The 18026-nt window shown below is 50.3% G+C and overlaps 2 protein-coding genes across 6 annotated transcripts in view; both read left to right on the top strand.

Annotated features, from left to right (window-relative positions):
• LOC122371528 (protein FAM13A-like) overlaps window positions 1-17373 on the top strand; it is a 146330-nt gene extending 128957 nt beyond the window's left edge. For all 5 annotated transcript variants that reach the window (XM_043347907.1, XM_043347906.1, XM_043347908.1 and 2 more), the window contains 8 exons: window positions 1344-1463; window positions 3108-3233; window positions 4148-4303; window positions 14551-14723; window positions 14994-15285; window positions 15654-15869; window positions 16106-16396; window positions 16705-17373. In XM_043347907.1, the coding sequence (XP_043203842.1) occupies window positions 1344-1463; window positions 3108-3233; window positions 4148-4303; window positions 14551-14723; window positions 14994-15285; window positions 15654-15869; window positions 16106-16396; window positions 16705-16827 (1497 nt within the window). In that variant the 3' untranslated portion in view covers window positions 16828-17373. The remainder of the gene's footprint in view (window positions 1-1343; window positions 1464-3107; window positions 3234-4147; window positions 4304-14550; window positions 14724-14993; window positions 15286-15653; window positions 15870-16105; window positions 16397-16704) is intronic.
• LOC122371530 (histidine-rich glycoprotein-like) lies at window positions 5225-10454 on the top strand. Its single transcript, XM_043347913.1, has 2 exons — window positions 5225-5640; window positions 9655-10454. Exon 2 carries the CDS (start codon window positions 9663-9665, stop codon window positions 10050-10052), a length of 390 nt encoding a protein of 129 aa, XP_043203848.1. The 5' UTR covers window positions 5225-5640; window positions 9655-9662; the 3' UTR covers window positions 10053-10454.
• Window positions 17374-18026: the final 653 nt, after the last annotated feature.

Here is an 18026-nt window from a genome sequence, read left to right on the forward strand (position 1 = left end):
CTCCCCCTTCCTGTCTCCTCCCCAGTGGAAATTCCTGACCCTGCGGGTGGTGTGATCACGCACAGTACCGAGGGGAGAGAGGGACATGTTGTGACACGTTCCTAGGGGGCATGCTGTCATCTTATGACCCCGTGACCGTTTTAGCCGGAATGTCCAGGAAACCTATACGTTTCCGTCGGGAAAAATAAAGTGATATCACATCGGTCATAATTGGCATTTTTTACTTCTGGGTATGATTTCAAGCATGTTTCACTCTCTCTGGTATTCCTGGTGATATAATGTTACGTCACTTGGTGACTGGGGATGCACACCTGTTTATCCCAGCTTTGTTCTGTGTGTCACCACAACGGACTTCCTGAGGATGTGTGAAGGATTTTCAGCATGACGACATTCTTTGGACATTTCTTAGGTGTCAATTTGAGACATGAAAGAATGAGGTGAGGGTTTTTCAAAAAAAGTTTCGCACAATTTCAACAGTATGATGCAACACAATGAACACGGGTCTCTCGCTGTCTTACGATTCATCGCACGTTAGCAAGACTTTGAATCGCACGGGCAAGTCTTGCTGTATCAGTTGTTGCCAACCGAAGCAAGCTGTCGTCATCCAGCTTCCAGGCGACCTCGGTTTATGCTTTGACTCGTCACCATGACACCACCCATGACAGAGTCATAATGACTCTAATGACGTCACTCGGGGTGGTGACGTCATGTAGTGCCGCCGGCGAGTTGGAGCGGGTCTACCCCTACCGACAGCGGTCGGGACGGTCGGGGCGGTCGGAGCGGTCGGAGCGGTCGGATGGACGGTCAGTCGGTCGGAGGCCGGGGTCGGGGTCGGTCGGTCGGACGGTCGTGGTCGGGCTTTCCGTGTTGGACTCCGTGTCAGGACTTGTGTCAGTGTCAGAGTCAGTGTCGGGCTGATCGGTTTCTGATTAGGTGTCGTACTCGATCAAGCCAGTGGAGTATCTCTCTAAGTTCAGTTGACTGATTAGGGACGCAATTAAGAGAATATGGCGATCGGTAAAATGCTGGTAGAGTTTGTGGAAGAACCTAGGAGATATCAGGTAAGATGATAACCCCCTTATATGTGTATTTCCGCTCTCACGTGGGTATATTGACACTTGTGGTGCAGGTATGCCGGAGTTATGTCAGATGTTTGCCAGTTATCCGTTTCTGCGTGGCATTTATTAGTCAACAGTTGGCTGTCATGATTTGATCACAAAGGTATCCCAATTTCTACTCTGTCGAAAATCGTATATTGCTGCCTCTCTGTTTCGCTCATTTCCGTTTTACCAACGTGCCCTCGTGGGTGACCCCTAGCTGACCTGACCTCTGCTCCTTTTCAGGGGTACGACCTGCCGACGCCGTGGTCGCCCGTCTACACAGACGAGGTCATTGACGAGTCGTCCCCCACCTCCAGCAGCGGCAGTGACTGCGCCGACACGCCGCCGGCCATCATGCAACAGGTAGGTCGGTGGTTCGATTCCCGACGGGGGGGCTGTATTTTTATTTTGATGTTAGTTTGTAAAATGGTTTTATTTTTTTCAATAGTTATTATTTCGATGTGTACGACATACCTAATTCAGATTTCACGACATATCTTTTCGTTTCGCGCTTGTTTTGATAAATTGAAATGCTGCTAGTTTGAAGTTTGGTCTTGAAATAGCGGCGCATTTCACGAACTTCACCTAATGAATAATGGATTTGTCGACGGTCATCCGTTGATCGACCTTCATCCTGCCATGACTTCTCGATGCGTCATCGGCCGAGTCTAATCTTAGCAGCCTGAATCAATGACCCCAGTAGTGTTGAGCGCGAAAATCCTCTCTGGTGGGTGCTCGCTGCGAGTGGCACCCACCCAACCCCGCACCGCTACGTCACTGGATCACTAAATCCGGACGGTGGGGAGTTGTGGTCAACCTAATTCCGGACACTCCGGCCGGATGACGCACCGGATGACGTACTGGCGTCATCACGTCATCTACGTCACCATCAGCTGATCATCACAGCTGAGCGTCATTAGGGAAAATCCGACTAAACGGGTTGAGATTTGATTGCAGGCTATCTCAGCAGACATGCACGGTGGGAGTTTCGTATGTAAGATCGGTTAGCCTTCGGTTTTGCCTTAGTCGACGTTGTGTTCGCTCTGTCAGCGTAAAAAAACGACCCCGCCAACAAAGTTGTAGGTAGTCGCGACTGCCAAGAATGTGCCGTCTCTTCAAGTCGGGTTCGTAGTCTGCTAGATTTTAGCTTAGGTGGTGAAATTCGACCCACTGGTTTAAAGAAACGGCTTAAAAACTAGCGACAGTGTCGAGTTAAAAACGTCGTCGCCTCATACCCCAAGGGCAGCCAGCAAACTTTGTCCTTAGTATATTTTCGTATCAGTCTCTGAGTGTCCTGTCGGCCTACATAAACACTTTTCGACTGGAGTCGCCCGTGGGTGCATTCCTGGTCCTATGACGTCATTGGGACGAGGTGCCAGCTCTGTCACTTCTCGGCACGCCGCACAAAAGACGAGTGTCGTGCCCCGAGCGGGGTGACTGCAACGCCCGGTGCCAACGCCCACCGCCGAAAACCGGTATGGACCGGACCTGGTCCCACTCGACTCCTCAGGGACTAGGCGGTATACCAATGGCACCGTCATGATTATGAAGGTGGCTTTTTGAGTGTCATCTAGCCGGAGGGCAGGTGGTATGCTTTGCGGGTCGGTATACCTGTCCAGGCGGCGGCGGCGGGCTGGAGATGAGTGGAGACGGCGAGATGTGCTGTGCGGTACAGTCTATCCGCCAGGCGCTCTAGCCGACGTGTGTTGCGGGTCAGGCTACCCGTTCAGTGATGGCTCCGAATCGCCCGCATAGAGCTCGTTAAAACGGAAATACGAGTGGATTTAACAACCAGAAGGATGAATTAGATTTTACCCAATGTTAAGAACGTTGAATAGACGACGGCAAAGTCCACTGTAATATCTCAGTAAGCCTACGACAATAAAGTCTCAATCACCGATCAAAATACTTCGCACCAATTCCTATCTCAAACAACCTCCCCCGTCCAATTTCGACACTGTATCTCTTCAATTGACATCTAACGAACTATCTATCTCTCTTCCACAGATCATGTGTCGTCACGAGCAGCAGCGTGAGTCTGAGCGGCTGGCCACGTTCCCCCGCTCCAGGGATAAGGCGGTGCGGCCGTCGAGGGAAGTCCGCCGCCGACGCCACAGCCGTGGGGATGGAAAGGTTAGTGGGCTGCGTTTAGTACGTCCCATAGTACTAACTATGGGACGTTAGTTTAGTACGGCATGCTTGGTTAGCTACAGGTGTTCCTTTGAGTTGTATTTTTACATTTCAGACATTTTTCGGACTTTCTTTAAAGAATTCTTACTGTGTAAACCCGCCAACGTAATATCCATTCAGAATAGTTGTGCTTGTGGATAGTCGATTTGTTTGCGTGAGATGGCGTTTCCAAAGAAAGCGTTTATCCATGACCCGTCCAGTTTTATCAAAGTGAGGACGTCTGTACGGTTTGCGTGTGTGTGGGTCTGTCCATGTTTGTGTGACGATCGCGTGAGAAACAAGATCAGCGGAGGGCGCCTTGTTTTCGCGCTATCCTACTCAGCTATCGATGTATGCCCGGGGGCTATCAGTGTGGGTCTAAATTTAGCCGGATCTCGTGACATCTATGGCGCTGGATGGCCCGCGTTGAAGATTATCGGGTATCACGTAACTGGCTCAGTAAAGCGACTGTTAAATATACCATCAGTCAGCTAAAAATACCCGCCAAATAGCTATTATCACGCCGGATTCGGTCTAAATATATCTAGAAGGGCTAAATTTAGAACGTAATGTTCGAAAATTGCGCCGGGTGGCTAGATTGGCTGCTAGATGAATAGCCTGAACGTATAAGGACTTGATCTAAATGAAGTAACTGTACTTATCTGAGCTTGAACTCATTTAAATTTACTTGAATTACTGGACGTTTTCAACCGAGCCTCTTGCATCTAAAATCTAATAAGTTTTTTTCTGGTATATTCATTCCTTCCTGACGGCGAATGCATTTCTTCTATCCTGTGAGAGCGAATGTATTGTTCTATGCCATGACTGCGTCTGTATTCCTCCCACCCTGACGGCGGTCCTCCTGCCTCCTCCCCCAGGACTCCTCTGTGAGCAGCAGTCAGCCGGAGGACGCCGAGGAGGAGTTTGAGGAGGAGGAGGAGCTCTCCGACTCGGAGGGAATTCCTCCGCTGGATCTGGACAGTATGGCCGGATCGGAGCCCATCCCCAGCTCTGTGCTGAAGGGCAGGCAGCTGGTGAGTGCGGGGAGAGAGAGGATGAGTGGGTAGAGGGAAGGAGGGGGTAGGGAGAGAAAGAGTGAGAGAGAAAGAGAGAGAGAGGGGGGACAGAAAGAAGAGGAAGAGAGGACAGGGAGAGTGGGGTAGTGAGATAGGCAGGGTAGAGAATAGAGATGAATAAGTCGAATGGTCTACAAGAGAGGAAAGAGGGCATTTATTAGTCCCGGGGTATAAGGCTTTCCAGTTCCACGTTTGATGGCACATCAAGTAAATTAATTAGGAAGTGGCAAGATTGAGAATGACCGCCCGGCCTAGCCTCAGTACATGCATTTTATTTGGACCTAAAGCAACACGTGACACAAATCAAGCAAAATTGCTATTTCGTCCGTGATATACGCTACGCTAAATCGGTCTCCCGCTGAAGGAGACCTACTTGGTAGACCTCAGCTCTCACACTCCCAGACATGTGTGAAAGGAGATTAATTCCATCAGAAATGTGTGAATGAATGGAAGTGCCCACCATTCAGCAGTGATCATTGATGTGGTCGGTCAGGCCCAGTTCCGTGCCGTTTTTAGACGTACCATTCACCCCAGGCAGGGGCGCCGCCACCACTACGTACAGTACGTACACTGTACGTAGTGCAATTTTTGACTTGGAAATCCACTACGTACAGTACGTACTGCTCAAAATGTGAAAAAAATAGTTTTTTTTAAAGTTTTTAATTACGTTTTTTTGAAAAGTTTTTTTAATTGAAAAAAAAATCACCAAACTTCAGTTTGTTTTGACCAGTTTTGACATACCAAAATTACATTTGTCATTTTGAACTGTTAAAAAAAAAATAAGGTACGCTCTTGTTGCCATAACAACTAGGAAGCTTGGCGGCTTGGCTCAACCTTGGCTCAACCATGGGAATGCACCGCGCCGAGCAAGCGCCGAGCCAAGCGCCGAGCGTGATGTAGAGTTTTAGGGCCTTGGTGTAGAGGCCTTTTGTGAGTGATTGGTTGCTCATAATGATATAGGGCTTAGGTGGTAGCAAGATCAGCAAGGTGGTAGTGATCTCAGATCTGCAGAGTAGAAGAGTGGAGTGCTATAGTCTGTTCCATATCAAGCTTGCAGTCGGAGTTTCTTCGGCAGATCGCTCCTCCGCTCAATAATTTGCGTCTTAAAATGTAATAGCTGTATATACAGAAATCACGCACTGCTTTCAGCAGGGCACTTCGGCTGCAAGCTTGGAACGGAACAGAGTATAGAAGTTGTTTATTTCGACGCGTCCGTTGACTGCTGTAAGGAGAATGAAGAAACGGAAGCTGCAGGGTCCAATGGACCACTTTCTCAGACTGGCAGCTAAGAAAAGGTAAGGAGTAAGGACTGCTTACCGGGCTCAGAGGTACGTACGGTCCTTCTCCAATCCAAAGGCTAGGCTAGCCCGTGCCGGGCCGGGGGGTGTTTGAACACCCCCCCTGCGGTTTTTCGCAGATATCTCAAAAACGGCGGCGCGGAGCGCCGCCGTTCTTGGCACACCTGTTCGTGCATCTTTTCCGCACATGTTGTGAAAATTTCAGACCTAGGTCGCATTAGGTTAGGTCACCAGGTCACGCCAAGTGACCTCACCTCAGAAAAAATAAGAATGCTCGTCGTAGCTACACCGATTGATCGATTGCCTTGAAACTTTCAGCGATTGGTTAGAGCAACATTATCTATAAAATGTATATCTCGGAATTTTGATATCGGTGACCTAAGTTCAGGTCAATTTTGCGGCCCCTCCATTATAAGTCAATGGGAGAAAATTGAAAAGCGTCTGTTTTGCACGAACGCTATTCTAGACACTCTCAAACATCGAGATGTAGGTAAAATTGACACACTGAACCGGAAAATGGCAACCGTGACCCCTCGTTATGTCCCAGAGGTCATCTCAGGTCACGAACAGAATCTAACCGTTTTTCGCTAATAACTTCTGATAGAGGCGTGCTAGAGCGCTGAAAACGCCTTAGATGTGTTCGGCTCGACGTTGCGGATCGACTGATATGCAACATGACCTTTTCCGGTCAGGTCATGACCTTGACCTGAGGTCAAATTTTCAAGTGGACCTTTCAAGGTCAAATTATAGTTCATTCGACGTGTCTCGACGAGAGGAACACGATGCTGGCAAAAGAAATGTCATGGCTCTTTCGAGTCAAAAGTTATTGCAGGAAAAACGCTTTTCGTAAAACGGCTATTTTTGGAGTTTTTGCCCTCTGGAGGCTAAACCGTTGACCTGAGGTCAAATCTGAGGGCATTACCCAGAAAGGTCTGTAAAAGGGCTATCGAATGAGTATTTCGGCGGCGCTGTAGCTCTATCGGTTCCTGAGATAGCCGTTGGCAGTTTACAAAATGTTGAAATAGTCAACATTTAACCTTTGATGACCTCTGGTGACCTGACCTTTGACCTGACCCAAAAAATGACTGAAGTGTTTTCTTCCTTATTTTGGACGTTCTTTCGATTGCCGCTTACCGCGTGTCGCTACGTGGCCCAGGAGCCGAGTTAGAAGGGGGTGTTCAGACCCCCCCCCCGGCCCGGCGCGGAATCTCAGAGCACCGGCCCGGCGGCGTATTCGCCAATTGTATTACACGAATCGGCCGACCAATAGCGTGCCTCTTGAGTGACGTCAGCGTGGCGTCATACTTTCGGTCCTCGCCCTTGGTGGCGTCTATTGAAGCTAGGTTTTAAGTTAAAGGAAATAGTTCACTTTCGCGAAATTATTTTTTTGCAACGGATTTATGATTTTTTATGTTCAAAATAATCAGCAAAGAAAATAAAACCTTTTTATAACAAAAGATTATTTTCTATATTTTGATATAGGAAGAACTTTTCAGTTTCTGTAAGGCACACGCGATCCAGTATGAAAAGAGCATGGGTCCCGAAAATTCTTCAGAAACAGAGAAATTATCGCAGCCACCGGCATTTGGGCGATCTGCTCGATCTGATAATGTTCCCCTGAATGTCCTAATTGATCAGTACGAGAATTTCTCTAGAGTTCTCGTAGATAATTTCTCTAGTTTCTGAATAATTTTCGGGACCCATGCTCTTTTCATACTGGATGGAAATATATGCAAGGCACACATCCTCAACGCAAGACACCTTTTTCGGGACGAGAAATAGAATATCTTTGCCTAGGGTGATCGTTGGGCTGTAAAAGCTCCTGATTTATGCTCGTCTCAGCCCAAGCTACGGAACTGCTATTCCAGTTCAAAACCCATGTTAAAAAGTGAACTATTTCCTTTAATGACATTTAAGCTATTTGGATCATGTTGACGCCGTGGCGAAGTGGTAAGAGTATCGGACTGGTGATTCAGAGGTAGGTGGTTCGAATCCACTCGGCGACTTCGATTTTCGTGTCATCTGTCATTGTGCGTTTTTTATACATTTGCAACGGCGTGCACCTAAGAAATCAGACGTAGGCATTCTTCTAATGAATATGTTGCATAAGATAGATATTTGCAGTCCAACCGATTGGTTCGGTTTCGGTATTTTCCAATGGTCTTTGTTTGTATTTGGTTTGGTAGCGGTGTTCTGATTTTCTGTGATTCACATCACTAATGCATAGTGCGTACAGCATACTATGCGAACGTAGCCAATGGAAAGACAAATGGTGCTGGGCGATGGCCATTCATTGATCAATATTTCTCGCTGCTAATGGGTGATAGCACGCAGCATTGACAGGGGCGGCGCTGACCTTTTGAAAGTAGGTGGGCACTTGGCAAGGTGAAGTACCTAAAAGTAGCGAAAACTAAGATGAAAAGTAAAAATCGCACGCTGGTAAGCATAGCTTTTCGTGTAAGAATCACCATGCACAAAAAGTTCGGCATAGCTGTTAGCGTAATCACGGGACGAGATTATGTTTCCAGCCGTCAGAGCGTCATCTATAGGAGCTATGCCCTAACTATAATTCTTACATTTCAGCCGCCAGGGGATACCTAAGTCCCCTTACTTGGAATCTAGTTAAAGTCAAAAGAGACCTTTATGAAGATAACTTGGGACTGGTTGTTAAGATGCATGCTCACGGCGGGCTGTTATCAATTTATCTCTATACATGTCTTATCTGATCGATGAAATAATACAGGAATCCGTTGTCATTCGAGTGTGTTTCATAATAGCTCTTCCGACTTTGACGAATATCGACAGTGCCGTAACAAAATTGGTAGTTCAGGTATAGACTGCAACTGCAGTTCTTTTGCAACTTATTCCTTAATCAGATGAATACTTGTCAGAGATTTATTGGACGTACGATATTGGCGTGCGAACGTAGGGGCCAAAAATGCGCGTCTACGACCGACTTCTTTTTAAGAGAAAAGAACCGCTAAAGCAAGAATCGATCCACCGACCTTTCGTCCACCACACCGAGACTCCAACCACCCGGCTACTGCGACACATACATGTTTGATAGCCATATAAAATTTGAAAAAAAGTCTCAACTCAAATCTAGCCTCAATGCATGCATTGTCGCGGCGGATGGCTATGACGTCGCACTAGAGATGTCGCTAGTTGATGGGCCGATTCGTGTAATACAATTGGCGAATACGCGGCCCGGCGCGGGCTAGGCTAGGTGTAGAAGAAAAAAGTAGGTACCGGGAAATTCTTATTCACCCTGACTAACCACGTTTTTTCTACCGTTTTTGGCCGTTTTTGCCAATTTTATCGTAGCTATGCAGGATGAATAAGAATTTTCCGGTACTTTTTTCTTCTGCACCTAGCCTTTGCTGCTCCAGGAAACGGAGAGCCAAAACTGCACCGTGACCTGTAGTCTGCGAGACTCCGTATCACTCATGTATGATTTTATGCAATATTTCCGACCTTCCTCCCATTGGCTTTCCATAGTAAACGTTCTGAAACTTTCGTCACCCTGCGCGACCTGAAGATATGCACTTAGAGGTCTAAAATTTTGGCCTGGTTACTTTTTAGTGCATTGAAATCGATTGTGGGGTTGCGCATCGTAATCCGGAAAATTTCGAGTTTATTGAAACACCCTAGTCTCCATAAGAAGAACGTGAATTTATCGCGTGCGATACTTTTTTCTACTCCGAGTCACTGGTGGTGGACGGTGGTCATTTGACCGTTTGAGACACGGTCAAGTCGGGGGGGGGGGGGTAATGCCTGGACTCCAATGACTTAGGTAAATGAGATAGTTGGCTTAACTAAATTTGTTCCCCACCTAAATTTGATCCGCGCTCAACACAATTCTTCTCATCTCACTCTACCGTATGCACTTCTTGATCATGTAAAATATATACTTGTACATATGGATCATTTTGTTCGCATTTTAACGCGAATCCCATTGCTCCTTTAACCGGTTCCCGGTCTCCTCCGGATCCCATCGATCCTGTCCCTCAGGCACTCTGATGCAGTCGAGCCGACGAATTCTGCTGGTCCGACACAATCCTCTGCCGAGCCGACACGCTCTGGGCAGCACGCCGAGCCGATACGGTCCGGGCAGCACGCCGAGCCGACACTGTCCGGGCAGCCCGCCGAGCCGACACGGTCCGGGCAGCCCGCCGAACCACGCTCTGGGCAGCCCGCCGAGCCGACACTGTCCGGGCAGCCCGCCGAGCCGACACTGTCTGGGCAGCTCGCCGAGCCGACACTGTCTGGGCAGCCCGCCGAGCCGACACTGTCCGGGCAGCCCGCCGAGCCGACACGCTCTGGGCAGCCCGCCGAGCCGACACGGCCAGGGCAGCTCGCCGAGCCGACACGTCCCGCTCCAGTCCACGGGCATCTCTCCGCTGAGCTGAGAGAACCAGCCACCGCACAAGGTGAGCGGGCAAGTAGCTCCGGGGCCGGTGCGATGCCGTTTCCATGTAATCATCCAGCCACATCCTCAATTCCGAAGAAGACCATGTGCGGGAGAAGCTACGGCTTTGTGAGCGCGTGGTACGAAAAGTACCCGTGGATAGACGTCAGCAAAGAGAATCAGACAGTGTTCTGCGTGATATGCAGAACTTTCGAGCAACAGCACCCGGATGCACCATGCCTGCAACGGGCGTTCACGCGTGATGGTTTTGGCAATTGGAAAGACGGAGCCAAGCTGCTGAAGGGACACCAGCTCTCCAGGTATCACAGGGACGCTTTCACCGCTCTTGTCAAGCAAAAGCCGATCCTTACCGCCATGAACTCAGCCACTCGCAAGTCCCAGGCAGAAGCTGCGGAGGCACTCCAGAAGATCATCGCCAGCATAATGCTGCTAGCTCGACAGGGGCTAGCGCTGCGCGGCCACGAGTCTCATGAAGGTAACTTGCGGGAGCTACTGGAGCTGCGCGCAGATGACTCTGATATTATCAGAGAATGGCTGAAGCGAAGCAGGAACTACCTTCACTCGGACATTCAGAATGAGCTACTGGGGCTGATGAGCCACCATGTGCTGCGTGACATCATCAAGGAGATGACAGCGGGTGGACCCACGCCGTTCGCCTTGATCGTGGATGGAAGTCAGGACGTTTCTGGCGTCGAGCAGCAGGCCATCTGCGCCCGATATGTGACCCCAAACCTGGATGTGCTCGAAGAGTTCATAGGGTTCTACGAACCACCATCGACGACTGGCGAGGCCCTGGCAAAAATGATGAAAGATGCGATGCTGCGCTTGGGTCTCTCCATTGACCACCTCCGTGGACTGGCCTTTGATGGAGCAGCAAATATGAAGGGCCAGTTCAGGGGCGCCCAGGCACTCCTGCGGGCCGAACAGCCTCTGGCACTATATGTACATTGCGGGGCCCACTGCCTCAATCTCGTTGTAAAAGACAGTGCCGAGGCATCAGCTGTGATCCGAAATGCACTGCATGCGGTAAATGAGCTCGGTGTTCTCTTCACCGAGTCCATAAAACTGCGTTCCAAATTTGAGGACATATGCAGTCAGTCAGGCGGCGTCTCACCGACCAAGCTGCGCCCACTCTGCCCGACCCGCTGGACCGTCCGCCTACAGGCTGTGTCTGCCGTCCTTGACCAGTACCCAGAAGTGTTGAGTGCGCTGCAAGAAACAAGTGAGTCACAGGGGCATGTCGCTGCCCGAGCGCACGGACTTCTACAAATCTTCTCGAAGAGCAGCACCTACGTGGCGCTGGGGTTGTCACGCTCCGTGCTGGAGCCCCTGCAGAAGGCGACAGTGAAGGCGCAGCGGACAACCTGCACGGTGACCGAGCTGGTCGAGATGGTGGACGCAACCATCTCCGTTTTTCAGACGATCCGTGACAATGCGGATGAGCGGATCGAGACCCTGCTAAAGAAAGCAAGTTCAGTGTCTCTGGAAGCTCCTGAAACCCCTCGGATGAAGAAGCCACCGAAGCGCTTCACCGGACCGGCCAGTGCATACCAGGCACAGTCTCCCGAAGAGTGGCTGCGAACCGAGTACTTGGCGTTCCTGGACACCACATCTGCCGGTCTCCGGGAGAGATTCAAGCAGGGATGCGGAGCCGGAGCCGGAGTCGGAGCCGGAGCCGCCGGAGCCGGCATATTTTGCCCGGAGCCGGAGCCGGAGCCGGAGCCGTGAAACAATATAGCCCGGAGCCGGAGCCGGAGCCGGAGCCGCCAAAAAAGGGGGCGACTCCGGCTCCTTTATATTTTTTGAAGAGGAAAAAAATAATTGACCTAGTTCGGTTTGACAGTACAAGGCAGTAAAACATATGGTACTTACGTCATGGGCCATCAAGTAAATGAAAAAATCCGAATATCCCCAGTATCCCACAGTACGCAAACAACTTCCTGTTTGCTCTTCCCCCCCCCCACGTCTACTGCATCCCCAGAACATGAGGACCAGCCATCAGGTGACGGCCATTGTTTTCAAACCAGTGCAGTGGACTGCGACTTCCAGCACCGTCTCATCCCACACACCCCCCACCCCTCACCCCCCAATGCAGCCGAGACGGGTGTCAGCTTACGATGGTTCACTGAACTCCGATTCGCGGCGACTGCGTTTCCAATGCCATCGCTTCCTAGCCCTTTGTTCTGCCAGTTCTCTCCGAGGTGCGTTTGCGCGGGGACGCGGTGAGCCGGTCATGGCAAAGAGTAACGCGTATAACCAATCCAATTTTTCTTCCACCCGTATTTAATTGATTGCGTAGGGGATGTACTGAGTCGGAGCCGGAGCCGCCGGAGCCGGACCATTTTACTCGGAGCCGGAGCCGGAGCCGCCATAACATTTCACCCGGAGCCGGAGCCGGAGCCGGAGCCGATTTTTTTCTCCGGAGCCGGAGCCGGAGCCGGAGCCGTCTGAAATTTCCACGGCTCCGCATCCCTGGATTCAAGGGTGATGGTATCGCCAAGTACAAGGTGTTGGAGAGTCTGGTGCTCCAGGAGACACCGCAGTCAAGATGCGTCGAAGACGCGCGCCGCTGCATGGATCAGTGGCCGCCGGAGCTGGACGAAGGTTTGGCTTCGGAGCTTCAGGTGTTCCTGCGTGACCGTAGGTTCCAGTCCCTACCAGAGGTGGTCAGCGCCTTCCGCGAGCTGAATGGCGGAGCCCGGTCGCTTCTTCCTAACGTGGAACGTCTCCTGCGTCTCCTGCTGGTCCTGCCTGCGAGCTCGGCCACAGCTGAGCGATCATTCAGCTCCCTCCGACGCCTGAAGACATGGATGCGATCAAGCATGACGCAGCGGCGGCTTAATGATGTGGCAGTCCTCCACGTCCACAAGGATCGGGCTGCCAATGTCAACCCACGTGCCGTTGCCGCAGAGTTCGTGGCGTTGAATCCGACTCGTGCCAGCACCTTCGGAAAGATGTAGGACTTAGCAGGGACCAGTGCTACCTGATTGGGACGTTGGTCGAGTAGGCTGTAGTGAGTGTAGTGGCCTTCATGTTATGCGCGGGCGGTGACACCGAAATATATTTTTTTTTCATAAGCAGAGCCAGAGGCAAGGTATATCCCGGTATGTACCTACTGAGGGTATATTCATACCAATTCATACCTAGATGTAACTCGACGTTGCATAGGTAACATGAAAATACACAGTCTGAATCTGAGTTGCTTTGTTTTGTTTATTGTATTCAAGCCATTTCGACTAAACAGACAAAAGGATTAAGTAGGACTTCGGATTAATCTGACTACAGAATAGTTGTACAAATGTTTTCAAATAACAGTCGAAATTGCTATTTATGAAGGTGGTCCCGAAGAAAATTTTCACTATCACAAACTCTCCGGCTGGAAAAGCATGCTTCTGCCCCAGGCCCCCATAGTGTAAGTGCAACTGTAACTACATACATCATTCTGCAGACTGCAATCGGTTCGAAGCCAAGGGAGGGACGGAAGGGACAGCCGTCTTTCCCTTGGTCAGCTGGGTGTTTATTAGATCATTCGTTTTACTCATTTTGTATTATTTTTAATGAAAATGTTGACTTCTCGGCAATCAGTGGGACGAATCCGGAGAGTTTTCAGGTTTTGGTGATGTTATAAATAGGCACCTTGGAACTTGGGAAAATTTTCATCCCACCCTGGGTGTCGTGCCTGAGCCTACCACTAACCTGCATGCGGGTGTACGTAGTGCTCATAAAAGCGTGGCGGCGCCCCTGACCCCAGGTGTCGATCAAGTATCGCGACTGCTGCGTAGTGGCTCTCTTGATCGGCGCGATTTCATTTGCAGTTGAGTGGAATATTGAGAGCTATTTTGGAGTGGCTGCGTGGAGGGGAGAACTGCGTAGCAAAGTGGCGTCAATGATTGATGATTTTGTGGGCAGTGAATGGAACTATTTTTAGAGCACATGCGTGGGATGTGTAAATGATAACTTGCTGGGATGGCTAAAATAGGAACCCAATGACAGCTGAAGTCCGAAGCAACCGACTTCGGCGAAGTTGGAGATGTTGAAGTACCGTTTTGGGCCTCCTGTCTGTCATATCGGTCTATCTGTGGTTTCATTCTATCTAGGGTCTTTGCCCTTGGGTTTTTGACCGTTGTGATGCGCCTTAGAAAACAAAGATGATTATATTAAATTAACTACGCTTGTGGTTCTCACATCTGACCATTTCGTGGAAATTCCCTTACTATCACGGGCATTCGTGCTTCTCATGAGAATCGCATGCATCTTAAGCGCCATGGAAATTCCGAAATGAAGGGACTGGAAAGCGATGTAAGAATGTGCCGTTATTTAGTGTATTCAAATGTCTTCAATGTCTTTTTGTGGGCGCCATGTCTTCACATACTCTTGTTCGTGAACACCTCTTATCATTGTCGTGTCATCATATTTAACTCTGACCATTGCTATGTCCTCTTTCAAGTTATATAACCAGTGTCTCCCCCTCTCCACAGACTGAGGACGAAGCCATTCTCTCCCCTCGCAATTCGTTCGTTCTGCCGGATGCCGAGTTCACGGAGCAGCAGGCCAAGCTGTGCTCGCGCTTCAACGAGCGCCTGCCGGCTTCACCCGGGGCCTCGAGCCCCTCGGAGCCTCGCTCCCATCAGCTGCGTCAGACCATCGCCAGGTAAGAGATGCTGTTGTTGTTGCTGCTGCTGCTGTTGCTGTTGTTGTCGTTGTTTTGCTTGGGTCACCGTTACCCAGGAGCTGTAGCCAGCATGTCTGACAATGCGTACCATAGTGTATACCGTATAAATAAGCTAAAATCCTGGCAATGCGATGCTAGTCGTTGATGGTAAACTGACACCTTGTGCATATGAATTGACACATACACATTTTGACACCTAGACACTGACACCCGACACTATTTAACGCTTCCTCGTCTCTTTTTCCACAGTGCCAAGCGGAAAATCCGCGCCTACGAGGAGTCCTTCGAGCGTCGCTTCGGCTACCGGCCTTCGCACGCCGACAGAGCCAAAGACCGCGAGGTCAAGCGCTGTCTCTCTGAGCTGAGCAAGGCCAGACGCGACCTGAAGGCTCTGAAGCAGGACCCCACGCCGACTCCCGCCAGGCCGGTGGAGCGGGTCGACACAACGCTCGCCGGAAAGGAGAACCGCTCGCCGCCCGAGGGCGAGGGAGAGGGAGAGGGCGAGCGGACTCTGCAGCAGACTGTGGCCGATGTGACCAGGGTGAGTACAACTGGGAGTCTTAGGGCGAAGTGGGTGATTCAAATCCTCATAGCGAGAGGTATTGAAGTTCCAACCAAGCGTGGTCACTTTATTTTATGGGCGGCTCGAAGTAATATTCCGTTAGTGACTTTGGAGGGATGAGTTTGTGTCGCTCTTTTGTCATTTGCTCTTATTAGTTCCCTAGCGCTATTAGCGGTCTTTCTATGTATAGCGCCAACTTGTTCGACGGTTTTTGAACACCAAACTGCTTACCCCCTCACCCTGTGGTCTATTTGTGATTTGTGTTTGTCCTACATTGTAGGTACCCTGTGTAGTGTGTATACTGTATATCTTCTGTCTCAATTATAACCTTCCCCCTTCTTCCTCAGCGCCTGACTGAGAAACGCGAGACCGCCGGCCGTCCCACTGAGCCCGACCGTATGTCCCGCGAGCAAGTTCTGGCTGAGAAGCTGGCCCTGCAGAAGGCGCTGCTGTGCCTCGAGGAGCGTCACGGCCGGCCCGCTCACAAACGGGACAGGGACATGGTGCGCCCGCTGTACGAGAGGTACCGGCTCGTGAAGAGGCTGGCCATCAAGTCGGGATCGGTGAGTGGATGACGGGGCACTGTGGGAATTTGATTTACTTGTTAGGGTATTATTTCGTTTTTGAATGGCTTACTTAGTGTTGGTGTTCAAATGAGAATGTATGGATAATGATGCTCGATTGATTGGCATTTGTAAATTAATGCATAACTTTTATTTTATCTCTTATGGGCTGAGGTCGTTTTGAATTTGGCGAGTTCAAGGCTAGTACTGACGAGTTTCTCGCCTCTTTTCCACAGCCGAAGCTGCGCGACTCGATTGGCGAGCTCACCCCGATTCTGGAGCACGAGACCATGAGCTTCACGGCCGCCGACCGGCCCGCCATCTGTGAGCGCGACGACGAACTAGAGCCTAGCGGCGGCCGGTCGCCAGGCGGCGTTACCGATCGCCTGCAACTGGACGACAACCTTCACAACCTGCCTGTCTCCGAGCTCCGCAACCTGCTCGGAAAAGCCAAAGAGGATAAGAGGAGGATCCGAGGACTCCTGCTGGTGTTCGAGGAAGACTTCCGCTCCAATGTTGGCCGGAAGGTGAGCAGAGACTGGTGAAACAAGAGAAGGTTGACGGCGATGATGTGATATGGACGATTAAACGAGCAAATATGGCTCGCTTTGAGCTGTCATTGTTATTTAAGTAATGAAGTCTTCTGTGGCGAACATTCTGAGGATTAAGAGTTCCATTTTAATACTGATGAGGGCGAGGCGAAATTTTGTCTTTGCATTCTTGCTGTGTCCTTCAATATCGTCGCAAACTAAGAGCGTTAGACATAGAAGACCCCAAGCAACCCTTGATACACAACCATGTGCCTGACGACAAAACCCGTCTTTTGTGTTCACAGGTTCAGAAGGACGACCGGGGCGAGATGGACGACATGTACTCCGAATACAAACGGGCCAAAGCCAAAGTCAAGCTACTCGAAGTTCTCGTGGCCAAGCACCGTTCCCGAGCCTACACCATGTGAACTGATAGACCGGACGATTTGGTGGCAGTGGAGCGGCTGCTTGTGCTGCCATCTATTGACACCCATGACGAACTAAACTGTGGACATCTAGCGGCGAGGTGACGAACTGAAGCTGTATTGTGTGGCGCCAGATGGAACTGAGTGCGGGCGGGGAGAGTGGGCCACTGCTATCGACAAGAGCTGTACATATATATTTGAGCTGTGAGCTCGCAGAGCTGTGATTGTGAGGGCCCGAGGGTGGGCGATGCAATTGTTGTTCAGCGTTTCAGGGGATCGAGGCTTATCGGCTCTACTTGAATGTTGGCGTCTCGTTGGACCTTATGATCGCGGCGCTGTTTTGGACGTTTCGAGCGTCGCTGTTGTGGTTGGTAGACGGAACGAAGAGCAGCTGTTATGTATCGGCAAAGTGTGCCGTATGTCTAGTGGTGTATGCGTATTATTTATTACATACGGACGCTCCCAAACCAGTGGGAATATGGCGGGCCAGCGGCACCGGCCACTGAAAACAAATATCGCGACAAATATACGCAGAGTTGTCGTAGATAATACTTGTTTTGACGGAATAGTGGACTGTAGGTGACCAAACACACCAAACACTCAAGTGACCAAACACTGGTAACTCAGCGACAGTAGAAACACTTCAAGGAGATGCTTGCAGTTCGAGGAAGCGAGATAAAGGAACATCAAGCTTCCTAAAGGAACGGAACTGAATAGGAACTAGTTAGCCGATCGATCGACGGAATGGTTAATGGAATCCATAGCTGTCACTGTGTAGAAAACGAACATAAAGTTAAGTAAGAAACAGAAACCGTTAGCGTGGCTTATGTTTCATCTCTCGACTTACGTCTAGCATCTGTTATAGCAAACACGCCAAACTCGAATGCAGTTTTGGAAAACTGCGCCGCCGCTCGAGTGATGATGCTTTTTTGCGCTCCGTGACTCCAGCTGGCGGAACGCGCAGACCGCGAGTGGTATCGACTCATTATCGACTGGTAGGCCATACGCATGCGCGGTGGTTCAGTCAATCCCCCCCCCCTCCCATGGGGGATGGGGTGGGGATAATCGTTATAGCGATTATCGGCTTTGTGGGCGCTGGCGACACGATGGGGAGGGGGGGAGGGGAGATAGTGACAACAACACGATACGCATGCGGGGCCGCGGGCACAACGTACAGGCCTGGCTACACTATGCGTTTTCTG

This window comes from Amphibalanus amphitrite, unplaced genomic scaffold (assembly GCF_019059575.1).
Source record: "Amphibalanus amphitrite isolate SeventyFive unplaced genomic scaffold, NRLGWU_Aamphi_draft 001253F_arrow, whole genome shotgun sequence".
In the NCBI taxonomy this organism is placed as follows: domain Eukaryota; kingdom Metazoa; phylum Arthropoda; class Thecostraca; order Balanomorpha; family Balanidae; genus Amphibalanus; species Amphibalanus amphitrite.

Excerpts from the sequence above, each read along its gene's own strand:
- LOC122371530 (XM_043347913.1), top strand. The coding sequence starts at position 9,663 with ATGCAGTCGAGCCGACGAATTCTGCTGGTCCGACACAATCCTCTGCCG.